This window comes from Palaemon carinicauda, chromosome 22 (genome assembly GCF_036898095.1).
Source record: "Palaemon carinicauda isolate YSFRI2023 chromosome 22, ASM3689809v2, whole genome shotgun sequence".
In the NCBI taxonomy this organism is placed as follows: Eukaryota; Metazoa; Arthropoda; class Malacostraca; order Decapoda; family Palaemonidae; genus Palaemon; species Palaemon carinicauda.
Window position 1 is genome coordinate 29,990,282 of NC_090746.1, and position 14,146 is coordinate 30,004,427.

General features: G+C 35.0%; 2 protein-coding genes across 10 annotated transcripts in view; one reads left to right on the forward strand and one right to left on the reverse strand.

Moving 5' to 3' along the window:
* Positions 1-14,146, forward strand: part of LOC137616392 (defense protein l(2)34Fc-like) — a 1,552,671-nt gene that overhangs the window by 592,154 nt on the left and 946,371 nt on the right. The gene's annotated exons all lie outside the window — the stretch shown is intronic.
* The window catches only part of LOC137616391 (nuclear factor interleukin-3-regulated protein-like), a 177,042-nt gene continuing 174,959 nt past the window's right edge, over positions 12,064-14,146 (reverse strand). Inside the window, exon 2 of the mRNA XM_068346093.1 lies at positions 12,064-13,845. Coding sequence (XP_068202194.1) covers positions 12,407-13,845 — 1,439 coding nt within the window. The 3' untranslated portion in view covers positions 12,064-12,406. The remainder of the gene's footprint in view (positions 13,846-14,146) is intronic.

Consider the following 14,146-nt stretch of genomic DNA (forward strand, 5'->3'; position numbering starts at 1 on the left):
CTCTTCTTGTTTAGGTGCTGCTTCAAACAATTTTTTTTTTTTTTTTTTTTTTTTTTTTTACTACGTAGAACTTCCTTTTAGTCAGAGCTCTCAGTTATTTTGTGAGGTGTATTGTTAATGTTTGCGCCAACTAGTTCATTTGTGTTAGGAAAGTTTATTCATATAGTTTCATTCGTCACCCATTTATTCAGAACAGGACTTCGTTGTGTTACACCGTACATGATTTCCTGATAGGTTGGTTTCGAATGTTCCTTGATATAAGCAATACCGTAATGGATTTATCTTTTGTTTTTTATTGGAAAAAAAAATGTTATTGAAGCAGTTAACATTACAAATGGCATTACCATTAAAATAGGAAATTCACAATCAGGCCAAGATATAAACTTCACACAATGTTAAAGAGTACTAAAACCTTGTCTTATAAAAAGGGGGACACAACTTTTGGATATATTTAAGAAGCATTGAGTTAATTTGGGTTAAGGAAAGATAGATCGTTTTTTATAATTATTTAGTTTATTTTGCATTCCCACAAAAGTGCCTTTTATTCAAATTTATTAGTAGCCCTAACATTTTTTTTTATTATGGAGCTGCCATGCCTGTCAAAATTCCAAATACTAATCTGGATGTAAATTCCGAGATCTTGTGGATGTTGCTAGGTCTCTTTTTAACTTTTGATCGAAGCTCAGAGATGCTTGGTTTTAATAAGACACAAAAACAAGACTTGCTAAAGGAATGGCAATAGTTATTCTCATATTTCATTTCATGCTGTTTATAACACATGCGGTCAACGGGTAATAAATTTCATGTTTGGCCATTATAATGTCTTAAACGGCAAAATACAGTATTTTATCAGTAATATGCCAGTGAAAAATTATTTTAATATTGTCCTTTTCCCAGTGGGCTACAGTTGCTTTTGGCTGTTTATATATTTTCATACAATAATTCATAGGTTTAATGGGTTGCATTTTAAAATGCTTGTAATAATTAAGAACAGGTATTGCCTTTAACAATTGTACTCATTCGTTTGAAGTAGCTCATATCAAAGTAAATTCTTGCTTGTATTCTGATGAACTTCAGATTTGTTGAGTGGCATTAATTTTTAAATTATCCTACAACTCTAAATAAAAAGAGACATTGGTACATATTTAGTGATAGTTGGCCTGCCATGAACTTTACGTATCAAATTGAAAAGTGAAAATAACCCCGTGTGGCGTCTATATGATTAATTACCTAATAATATTGACATTGTCATAAGTAGATTTTTTTTCGCTTCATTTTCTTCATCGTTATTGATACTGGATACAGCGGCTCATTTCCCATGAAGACGGTACTTTGATCCTTTATTTATCTTGGTGAAACGTCATCCAATTTAAACATCTTTTGGCGATCGTAAGAGAGAGAAAAACTTAACGTTCAAGTTGATGCAGTTTATCTCCCCGTCGCCGAGGTAACTAAAGAAACTTGCGATTGCACAGCATGAGTCCTTAGTATAGCATTCTTGCGACGGTTACGTCTGAGGCATGTACATTGTATATGAGCCGTGGTCTTGACTACTGTATGTGCACCTTATTTTAGCTCTCAGAACTGCAAAGTCACGAGGCTAATTTTTCCACCACTCTCTCTCTCTCTCTCTCTCTCTCTCTCTCTCTCTCTCTCTCTCTCTCTCTCTCTCTCTCTCTCTCTCTCTCTCACACACATTTCTTTTAAGCACTTTCGGTTACAGACTTAGTTAAAAGAAAAAAAAAGTCATTGCTGAACACTAACGCGGATATTTATAAACATTTAAACAAAGGTGCATTGTATTAATTCCTAAGTGCATCAGTACCAATGTAGTATAAAGATATAGCGCTAGAGAAAGAGGTATTGTTAAGATAATTCAGGTCACTGACCAAGGGTATTGCACGTGAATTGTCCTTGGGATATCTCCAGTAGTGGGGTCACGTGGAACTAATTACTTGGGCATCGTGAATGCTCTATTTGCACTTTAGTAAACTTGACTTTGATGGAGTACATAACCGCATTTTTTTATCAAGCAAAAATAAATTTACAGATTCATTGGTTATGTTTCTTTCAACGCCTATAAGTTGTTGACGGTTTTCGTTATATGTTCGAGATAAGGAACCTTTTATTAATTTTCTTTGGTTTTAAATAATACCCTTAAGTTATAGTGTTCATCACGTATCTGACACATTCAAGTTGTCCTGAAAGAAGAGATTAAAAAAAAGGAGGCGGAAGGAGGGTGTGGCGTTGCCAAGGCCCCCGAAAACTGGCCTTCCCGCTGCCACTCGGTTATCAAATCTCACGTGTCGTCCTCGCGTGAGACCCTTTGAAATCCTTTCTCTGTAACGTAATAGTTATATCTTATCGTCTCTCGAGCGGTTTTGATTGTTGATCTGTTTTTGACTGGCGGTTTTCCTGCTGATAGATAAAGTTTTAACGTTTTTTTTTTTTTTTTTTAAGTTTGTGATATTGCTCTTATAGCTTTCTGTATTTGTTGCTGATAACCACTTTTATTTATGCTCATATGTACCTTTTTGTGCTTTTGATTTTTTAATTTAATCCATTTTCTATATTGAATATGAGAGAATATTTGATGATATCTCTGAGAACGTTCTGGGAAATATTTCAAATGATTATATTCAATATGGGCGATGATGATTATATTAAGCTTTGTTACTACACTGCATTACTAGCTTTATCCTCGGATCGATCCCAACAGGGTAGGAAACGATTTAGGCTGGTTTCCTGATAATTTATTATTGCCTATGATTGACCATAGAAATTATGTATTTGGTAGTTGGTAGACTGCAGTGAGTTGCAGACAGGGTACAGGATAGCATCCAAAGAGACAAAGTACCAAACTTCGATCTAATTGCTAGGGTCACAGAGGTACTACTGTTCTCCAGAAGGCACTAGAAGAGTTGGAAGACCCAGGCCTACATAGCTGAGGACAACTAAGCCTGAAGTAGGAGATGATGAATGGAGAAGTATTGATTTAAAAGCTCAAGATGCAGACGACTGATGAAATCTAACCGAGGCCCTTTGCGTCAGTAGGCGTAGGAGATATATATTATATATATATATATATATATATATATATATATATATATATATATATATATATATATATGTATGTGTGTGTATTATTATTACTACTACTTGCTAAGCTACAACCCTAGTTGGTAAAGCAGGATGTTAAAAGCCCAGGGGCCCCAACAGGGAAAATAGCCCAGTGAGGAAACAGTAACATTAAAATAAATATTTCCTCTATAAACTATAAAAATTTAACAAAACTAGAGGAAGAGAAGTAAGATGGAATATATATATATATATATATATATATATATATATATATATATATATATATATATATATATATATACATATATATATATATATATGTATATATATGTATATATATGTATATATGTACATATATAATGTGTGTATGTGTGTCTGTGAGAGAGAGAGAGAGAGAGAGAGAGAGAGAGAGAGAGAGAATTTGTGTCCATGTCTATGTTAAAGCTTATATTGAAAATTGAAGAGAGCTCCCTGAATAACTGACCTGGAGCTCTGGGTTGTCTTTCTTAGACACCTGTATTCTTTAGATTTCGTTACTATATGACGATCGTTTCCATTACCTCCATGATTGAAAGAACCTGTTGTTGCTTCTCGCAAGAGAAATGTGACATACCTTACTCAGAAAAAGAAGAACCATGTGTTTCACTGTAGTGCGCTGACAGAACGTGCATATAATGGTAAAGTATGTTGGTGCTTTATTTATCAAATAAATAGTGGTGTTACAGAGGACGTTTCCTTTAAGGGCAGAATAGAACATCGAATCCTTTGTAAGGGATATTTATTGTAAAGGTTTATACAGGATACTCCATAAAAATGTGTCTTTTATCCCAGTAGATTTGGTGTGCTCTATCAAAGAAGTACGTGCCCTTGCAATAAACACTTACTTACTTGGAGAGGTTAGTGGCCTTGGAAGCCTTGACCTCTCCGCGAGATACTGACCTACAGTCACTAGTAAAAGTAATTACACGATGTAGATGTTTCCTGAAGTTTCTGATATTATGTCAGTAGTCAGGAATCCTTCATGTAAGATTTTCGTGTACATTCTTGCGTAATTTTGAAGGCTGAATAATTCATTGTGATTATCAGCATTTTTATGGCAATATGGCAATAATTGTAAATTATAGCGTCATTAACCTGTGAAATCCTCAGTAAACTTTATAATGTATTTAGTTAAGGTATATCTTCATGAAAAAAAAAAAAAAACGCTTTTCAGAATTGTAAACATTTTAATTGAAGAAGAGTATGTACGACATACGATAATCTAAGGTACATAAAATGCTCTATTGCCCATTTCTTATAAAAGCATCATATAGTATCGTGGAAAAGAAAGAAAACTGGCCTTCTCGAATTTAAATGAGCTTTAGTGAACTCTCAACACTCATTTTTGTATATGTGATTTTAAGCATTGTCTGATCGGATTTGAAAGACGTAAGTTACTTTTAGATAATGCATCATTCTTCTGTTCAACTGGAAATTCTAACAAATGGAAATTACCAGTACATCACTGTATTTACGTGACGCCGTTTCTGGATAGTTTTAAGAGTTGCATTCAATGGTATGATAGAGATAGTAATTGAAAATATATGTTATACTTTGTTGAAAACTTTCGATGTTTTCTTTTGTAGTAGCACGGAGGCCTCTACGCAAAATTGGTGATCTAATAGTTTACTAAATTGGACTGATACGCATTGTTTGGTTATTTTTGGATATAGACGAAAGTTTATCTATTCTGATGGCTATTCAATTTGTCATTTCATGGTACCTTGATCGGAGATTTCCGTTTACATACTATTCACCGTAAATATTACCTTTTTTTTCGTATGTTTTGAGGGTCTGCATCGTTCCACATTATCATATATATATATATATATATATATATATATATATATATATATATATATATATATATATATATATATATATACACATCGTGCCCAAGCAAATTTTAAGGAAATAAGGTATTAATTTTACCAAGGCTGTCTTCTGTTTCTTGACATTATTGCGTCATCCAATCACTATGGACTAGGATGTTGGAGTCGTCTGTTCAGCCGGCATACTAATCACCATGAGAGTCTTTAGGTTACCTGGTATTGAGGATATGTTAATGGAGACAAGTCAATGTCCTTTGGAATTTCATTTTGAAATGTCGCTAGTTCACGCATAGGGTATCACTATATGTATTGGTAGTTATGACTTTTAAATACTGTACTACTTTTAACCGTCAATGACAGAATTTAGTATATTTAATTCAACTGCCCTAGAAACGAATTTTCGAATGACGTAGTACAGATTAATGAAAATGTATATTGTCCCCTTTGGGATTCCGATTGGTAGCGTTTTGACAGAAAATGCATTTAGTAATTGTTAACTTTAATTAAATTTTCCCTTCCTGCAAAATTCTAGAAATGAGTAAGTTGTAAGACATGGGAGGTTTTGTCATATTCTGATACTCATAGTGTATTAGAGTATATTTGAAAACTTTAGTTATGGCTCTGTTTGGGGTTTTATTGGATCATGAAGATGGGGGAAAATAGCTGCTATTAGTAATAGTCAGGGCCAAGTTACTTGTAGAAAGTGGTGCTTGCAAACATGTGTGGCACAGGAAAAAAAGACGGATAACATAGAAGAATAAGTCATCTTCAGTCACTTCGTGATGACATTGATTTGTAAAGTCACAAAAAAGAAGAAGCCTGCCTTTACTAATATTGGTACATTTCAAGAAAAGTAGGTTGGAAACAATGTTACATAGATGTAAATAGCACGGTGATGTTTTTTTTTTTTTTTTTTTTTTTTTTTTTTTTTTTTTTTTTATTGTGGTACTATCAAAAGGCCTATGCTGGGTATTTCCTCGGATGCACTTGGGCGCTGAATGGCCTCACAGGCCCAACGTCGGGCTAAATATTCCAAATTCATAAATCCAATCAAAAATGCCTACGGCCTTAGCATTTTCTCCCTCACTAGCAGCTGTCAAGAACTTGGTCATATTGGTGAATATAATTCAGTATGCATAAAACACCATTACCAATATTTGGAATATAATAGTAAATTTTGCCCTTTGAGACACCTTAGGTTTTGTGGCTTTTTGCAACTACATCTGTTGAATGACTTTCATTGTTTTATTTATAAAACAGAAGATGAAAGAGAATAGTTTGTTAGCCCCAAGGGCAGCTATACATTGTCCAAGATTGTAAGAGTTATTTTTCGTACACGGCTGCTTTTCCTAGGTCTCTTAGTATTTTGCCTTTCATATTATGATTGCAGCGCGCTTTATAGTAGCAATAATGATATTATTAATAAAGGAAATATCTTGCTAGCCGGGGGGAATTTACCGTTCATGAACCATGCAATCTTTGTCACTGATTTCCATAAGTAAAATGGGGTATTTGTGACATGACATAATTTACAGGAATACGTGATAGGAGGCTGGACTCTCTCTCTCTCTCTCTCTCTCTCTCTCTCTCTCTCTCTTATTTGCCTAAATAGTACTTTCAAAAGTATTTTTCAATGAGAACAGAGTATGTTCACTTTGCATTGCGAAGAAGTACAATCTAGAAGAGGTAAGAATTTGGTCCTCAGCCAGAAGAATTGCTTTTAATTATATATCTCTAAGACTGGAAACATTGTGTAAAGAGTGTAGCTATAAGATATGAATTGAAGGTAAGAACTACTCTTTCTAGGCAATTTTAACTTTTTAAATGGTCAGATCTGTGAAAGACAAGTTTGTGATAATCTGAAAAATAAAATACCAAATGCTAAAAGCCGTAAGAGCTGGAATTGAATTTTCATTAGAAACCATACAAGGAATTAATGGGATAGAAATATGTAGCTATCTTGGGAAAGTTTAAGTTGCCAGGTTATGTATTACAGTTTTAGATATGCTCCCTTTCTCAGACTTGATTTACAAACAGTAATTATTATTATTATTATTATTATTATTATTATTATTATTACTATTACTATATGGACATGAGTCGTGGTATAACAATGACAAATTGTCCAGCAGATTTTATAGACTTGAGAACAAAGCCCTCAGAACAATATTGGGAGTTGAATGGCAGGACAGGATTAGAAATGAAACAATAAGAGAGATTACTCGAGTGCCATATGGGGATGAGATCATGGTGAGGGGTAGATGGAGATGGTTTGGGCATGCTCTTCGCACTCACCAAACTTTCAATTGGGCTCCTCAAGGCACTAAAAGAGTTGGAAGACCCATGTCTATATGACTGAGGACTATGAATCGTGAAGTTGTAGATGATGAAAGGAGAAGTATTGATTCAAAAGCTCAAGATATAGACGACAAGTGAAACTTAACCGAGGCTCTTTACATCAATAGTCGTGGGAGGAGATGATGATGATTATCGTCATCATCATCATCATCATTATTATTACTAGCCAATCTATAGCTCTGGTTGGAAAAGCTGAAAGCTATGAACCCAAGGTCTCCAAATGGGAAAGCAGCCAGTGAGGAAAGGAAGTAGCAAATAAATTAATTTATATATAAGTAATAAATAAAAACTATTAAATATTTCAAGATCAGTAATAACGTTAGAATAGATCAGGGATATATAAACTAAAGAACGAGTCTTACGTTAACCTGTTCAACAGAAAGGAATTTACAAAAAGTTTGAACTTCTGAAGTTCCACCGATTCCACCGCCAAATTAGGAGGATAATTCCACAATCTGGTCACAGCTGGATTCTAGAATACCGTGTGGTATTGTTCCTTATGGATAAGTCAGACTCCCTACACATTCTTGAATGAATCGCATAGGATGTGATGCTGGTCGTCAAAGAGGCAAGAACTCGATAGTTCTTGTGAACAGACAATATTGAGAATAGCTCAGGACTGCTACTACTAATAAAGAAAGGGTCCCAGAACAAACAGCCAGATAGAAATAGATTCACTCAGTGAATGATTAGTTAGTAGAGAAATGAAAAAAAAAAAACTAAAAGAATACTGGATTTATCAAAAAGGAAAAAAAATAAGTAAAAAACGGACTGGATGCACTCGTGTTAAAAATAGACATGAAAAAAAATAGAAAAGGGGATCATTCAATTAAGAAAAGAGTAAGTGAGAAAAGATAAACAGAAGAGGCTGTTGGATTCACTAACATAGAAATAAGTAAAAATCGATATACGACAGACAACTGAATTCACTCTAAATTAACATGGGAGACATGAAAAAGGAGAAAAGTTATTAGTTTCATTAAGAAGCTTAATCGATAAATGGAAAAAAGAAAAAAAATATATTGGATTCACTCTGAGAAGAATGTGACAAATTATTCACATAAGAATAAACCAGAAATTATCTAGGTTTTATAGATAATTGGACCGATTAAAAGGAGAATAAGCAAGAAACGTAAAAATAAATAGAATAGGATTCATTCAGGTAAGAATAAGTGAGAAATGACAGAAGAAAATAGTTATAAGTCATAATCGATAATAATTGACCAAAATCTGTTTACTTCTTTCGTGGAAATGATTTTATTTTATTTTAAGAGTTTTGACACTGCATGAGAATGCGAATGAATGCATTGAAATGTGGTAAACTTTGAAAATAGAGCAAGCCAGTAGTTCCTTGTTGTGGGGTGGTGTGGACGTAATAATACAGTGCTCCTCGCGCGGTATACTGTAGGCGTTACGCAAGTGTCTTTGGAGTCCCTTCGGCCCTTAGCTGTACACACTTCTTAGTCTACTACTGTACCTCCGTTTCCACTTTTTCCATCCTGCAACCCAACCTTTCAACTTTCACTCCATAGTTCAATTGTGGTGTCTTCCCTTGTTTCACCTCGTGCTGAATGGCCTTCCTTAGCCCATCGCTAGTGTATATGGCTCAAAATCCTTAAATTAAATCAAACATTAATTAATGATTAGTTCCTTCGAATAGAGAATAAAATTTATCTAATGTGAAATATATAAGGGTGAATCTTTACCCAATGTATCCAAATGCGGTTGTGACCATTGCCAGTTCTACAAATGTATTTGCATTTGACGTTTATGGGTGGTAACTAAAATAACACATTAGATGTTTCTTTTTCATCACGGGTAACCAAGTTGGTAGTAGTTCTAGCTTACGATACCAAAATGGTTCAGTTTGTGTGATTGTTGGAGATTGCATATTGTTTAGTATTTTTTTCCAGATGATTAATGGTCAATGTCAATGAATTTTGACATTTATTTTTAATGACAACAGAACTGTCTTTATTTACCATGAGTCTTCAGGTACAAATGAACTTCAAGAATTCGTCAGTTTATTTCAAGTTTAAGTTTGCTGAAGATGCGAATGACCATTTGCATAAGCATAGCATTTCAACTTTATTAACAGTTCACATCAGCGTACAACCCGAGAGTAACCACTCTGGCCACGTCTTTAAACTCGCTGTCTCCTTTGATTCGTCCGTATTTCCTCATCTTTTTCCTTTAGGTCTTTCGGTAACAAAGAAAGTATGGCGTTGTAATCAAGGTACGAAGTTGTAAGTTATATTGCAGGTAAGTTATCTTTGAAATTTTCCTCATTGAATTTAATCGGGCCAGCTTTGAAAGAGTCGAGCTTTACTCATTGGGCTGGTTGATTTCCTCCCTTTTTAATAAGAATGAAATTTTTAGAGAGTATACTTATCCTCTCGTGAGAGATGAAAGAGGCTGAGGTCTTCAAATCAGATAATTATAATGTAGTTACTCACTTTGGTTCCGAAATTTCATTTTGCTAAACAACTAAGCTTTTTACCTCGTATTTTTTTTTGGAGATTCTTTTTTTGCCAAATCATAATTTAAAGCACTAGAAACAAAACAAATATGTGTACCTATTGTACCCTCAAATAGATTATGCGTACCCAATTATATTTCTGAACAGGGGCTTGGTGACATAAGATCTGATAATGACAGATATAGAGGATGTTAAAGTAAAATAACATAAAAATTCAATTTGTGTTGTATATAGAAGCCTAGGTATACTGTGACAATGAAAAATGCATTGCAAATTCTAGAGACACACTTCTTTGATTGTTGCAAGGTTGGGATTTCAGTATGGGTCGTATGGAGGCATGTAAAAGTGTGAATGTATATCAAGAATAAATGATTTGTTTATTATTCACGGCTTAAACTTGAGATGTTTACTCCTATTTCATAAACAGAATAGGTCCCGTAACGCATGATTATTTTTTTTTTAAATTTCCGTTTTCTCAAAGTTATATTTCTTGTCGTTTTATGTTATGCTTCTAATGAGAAAATATCTTAAAAGTCACTACGTGCGACTTATCTATAGAGAAATCGGATTGATGTTTTGGACATGCCATGAAAAATTATGTTTATTATAGGCGTTTCAAATTATTTTGTTAATCTTCTTTCTTGTGTATATTCCATATGATTTTGTTTTATTTGAAAATAAGGTAATGTTATTAAATTTTTATAAGGTTTTGTTAGGTTGCTCATAAGAGGACGAACATGGCTGAATATTTCTGTGACTGCATTCTTGCCTCCATGTTATTAACATTTTGTAATTTCACTTCGTTATCCATGCGAAAGTTTTTGCAGAGAAAACGGAAGCGCATTTCCCACTTCAATTAGAGAGCAAAGAAAAGATTATTTATTTATCATCTTGGACATCGTGACTCATTTTTTTCTGCCAAAGTCCGTTGTAGATAAGACTGAAGAAGAGTTATCCGATAATATTGTTAGCTAATATCAGGGATACATTGTTGCAAGGTCGACTAAATTTACCGGATATTGATGTACTTCCCGGTATGTTATAGCAACTACCAAAGACAGTTCAACATTTTCTATATTTGACAAATTTGGGTCGCTTTATATATAGCGTTTGTTAAGATCTTGGAATTCTCAATATTAATTATGCAAACAAACAATTATGTATACAGTATTTACCCTTTAAGTGGGAAGTATGGCTTGTCCTTTGAATAGATTTTTTTTTACTTAAGTGTAATTAGTTTACAGGTTCTCCTCTGTCACATTCAAGTATCATATGTGGATTATTTCATCAAACATTTAAACCTTCTTCAACTTTATTGAGGCCCATGGGAACGCAGATCACTGCCCGAGTGATCTTTGCAAAATATGTATTTTTCTAATGTCTGTTTTAGTTGTATAATTTTTCTTAATATATAGTTATCCTTTAAATTTACATGGATTCACAATCTTTATCTTATTTATTTATGTCTTTTGTTATACTGTAACTTATCAACCGCTTGTGGGGTTGATGTTATTTGCAGAGAAAGCAAATTTTTTTACCCTTTTTATTATAGTCTGTGCTTGTCTACTTTAGACCACCTTTATTCTTGATTATTTTTTTTTCTTTTTTTGAGGACCAATATTACTTCAAATAGAATTGCATTCCTGATTATTACAAGAAGAACCTCACGGATTGAATGGGATTACTTGGAATTTCAGACGAGGTCAAGGAAATGACTTAAGTTCACTCTGAACGTGTGCTACTTTGTAGCATTTAATGTACTTATTTCGACCATACTCATTTTTTAATGTATTTATATTTATGCAGTTGGTCCTTGTACAGGTATTATTTATTGCAAAAGCTATGGACTTTTTTACATAACATGTTCCCTGGTGAACACTACGTAGTGATTTCATTCAGTTTTACCATAATTCTGCAGCGTAAAGATTTGTTTTTATGGATATTAGACGTTGCTAGGTAATTAATTTTTTCAAACTATTTCAGATATGCAAGTAATTTTAATTTTTTTTTCAAACAATTGAAGTTATGAAAGTAATTTGATTTTACTTTATACCAAGACAATTCAAGATATCTAAGTTTTCATTTTATTTTTCATCTAATACTTTTTCATTAAGGCTTATTTTCCTTCTTGTGTTTGGAGGACTACTTGTACATTTTGTACAGTTCATTGTAGTGCACCCGCAAACATTTTAATTCCTTATTTTTTATTGTTTAATTCCTATACATCATTGTTCAAAATACTAACCAAAATAAGTGATAATAAGAATACTCAACCTAAGTTCACAAAACATATATTTTTCTAATGGCACAAAAGTATGTACATAGGTATAATCTTCTTAATTGTGTACAATAATTAAAATTAGTCAGAATAAAATAGAAATATTGTAATGAGAGTGCACAGGACTGGGGTAATAGTTCGTATACCAAAATATGAATATCACACTTATGTACACCACCCCCTAAACACTCGCACGGGGGCAATTGGGCGTATTTGTCACTTTTCGCTGCGCCCTTGTCACAGCCATGCTCATGTTTCACACACGCACGCACACACGGACAGACGATGAAGGAGTGAACCTACACCGAGAAGAGATTGTTGAATTCTTCCTTATTCTTTTCAGCGGGATCCATCGGAATCTCCCTCTGATCTTGGTCTTCGCACAAGCATGTACTTGAGTGTAGCGACCTCAGAGGCTAACCTTTCTAGCTCTGATCGAAGCTGGGTGTTCTCATACTCAGCAACGTCATCTGAGTCCTGTTTTTGGTGCTGTTCTTGCTGATGTTGGTAATGCTGCATGTGAAGAGATTGTTGGTTTCTGCTAATGCTGGGGGAGTCACCCATTAAGCAGTTTGTGGGTGAAGATGAGCTGGTGTCAGAGGATCTTGGGTATCCGTCTGAGCACGAGGAGGAGGAGGAGTAACTGATGCCGGAATCTCTCTCATCAGAAGATCCCACGGAATCTTCAGCCGCTTCTTGGTGAGGGTCATGGGGTTCTGCCTTAATACCCTGCAGAGCCAGGAGAGACTGGGCGGCATCTTTGTCACCTAGGTGACTCTTATGTCTAAGTTTATGAGGGAGGGAGGAACCAGCTTCACCGACTGGGGAGCGACGGCATATTTCGGGATCACTCGCTGGAGAATATTCCATTTGTGAGGTAGCAGGTGACAGAGGTGAATGCGAGTTGGATGTATGGGTGGAAAGGTTGATTGCTGATGATCTGTAGTAAAGATCGCTTGAGGAGGATGGAGGGTACTGTTCTGTATTGTCAAAATGACTGTCATGGTCATCATGTGTATTACCATAGTGGGAATAATCTTGTGGGGATTCTGGGTTGTCGTTGTTGTGGAAGGTTGGGGTGGGTGTAGGTGAGGTCATACTACCATCTGGACTTAAGAGAGCCAATGGTGAACTTGATCCTACGTTCATGATATTTGAATTGAATTTGGTCCTCTTGTTGAGAGCTATGATCTGATCAGTCTGGGGCATATTAGCAATGACCTGATCAACGTTAATGAGATTCTCGCCCATAATGCCATACTTTTCTTTAATAGCATTTAACTGGGCCTTCATAATGTGGTTCTCTTTGGACAGTTCAATCACGCGCTGTTCGAGAATCATGTCATTGAACCTCCTCTTTTCCCTGGACCTCTTGGCAGCTTCATTGTTCCTTCGCCTTCTGTCCCAGTAGGACTCATCCTTCTTGCTGTCTGGAATAAACTCCCGCTGCTTTCTTTGGGTGAAAATATCCTTCTTGCGAATGTGTGATGCTAGGTCTAAGGAAGAGGGCAGGTGAAGACCTGGGGCACCCAATCCTACGGGTGTGTTGTCTTGCCCATTGTGGTGAGGGCTGTCCATTGGTGGGCCCTGTGGGGAAAGCTGCTGCTGCTGAGGCTTCTGTTCCATAATGTGTGCTGGAGAAAAATTGGGGTGAAGCATAGACGATGAACACGAGTATCCTCCCAATCCCGCTACTGACGGGGAAAGAGGAATAAGAGCCGGGTAATTCACCGGGTACTTCACTGTCTCGGCAACCATAATTTGACGTTGGAGAACATCTGTGGAAGAAGAAAAGATGACATTAGTAACGTTTTGACAAGTATCACACATTTTCAGATATATTTAAAATTAGGCATAATTATAATTATAATTAGAAATATAAATACCTAAATTACAACTACTGACCAATAATGATAACGCTAAAAATATTAATTGTAGGCATTATTACTAATGGAAATTTCATGCATGTATTATATACACACACAATAGAGGTCTTTGTTCTCAAAATGTATACAAAATTTGCTTTAGAAGTTCAGCGTAATGGTGATTCGGAGAGAGAGAGAGAGAGAGAGAGAGAGA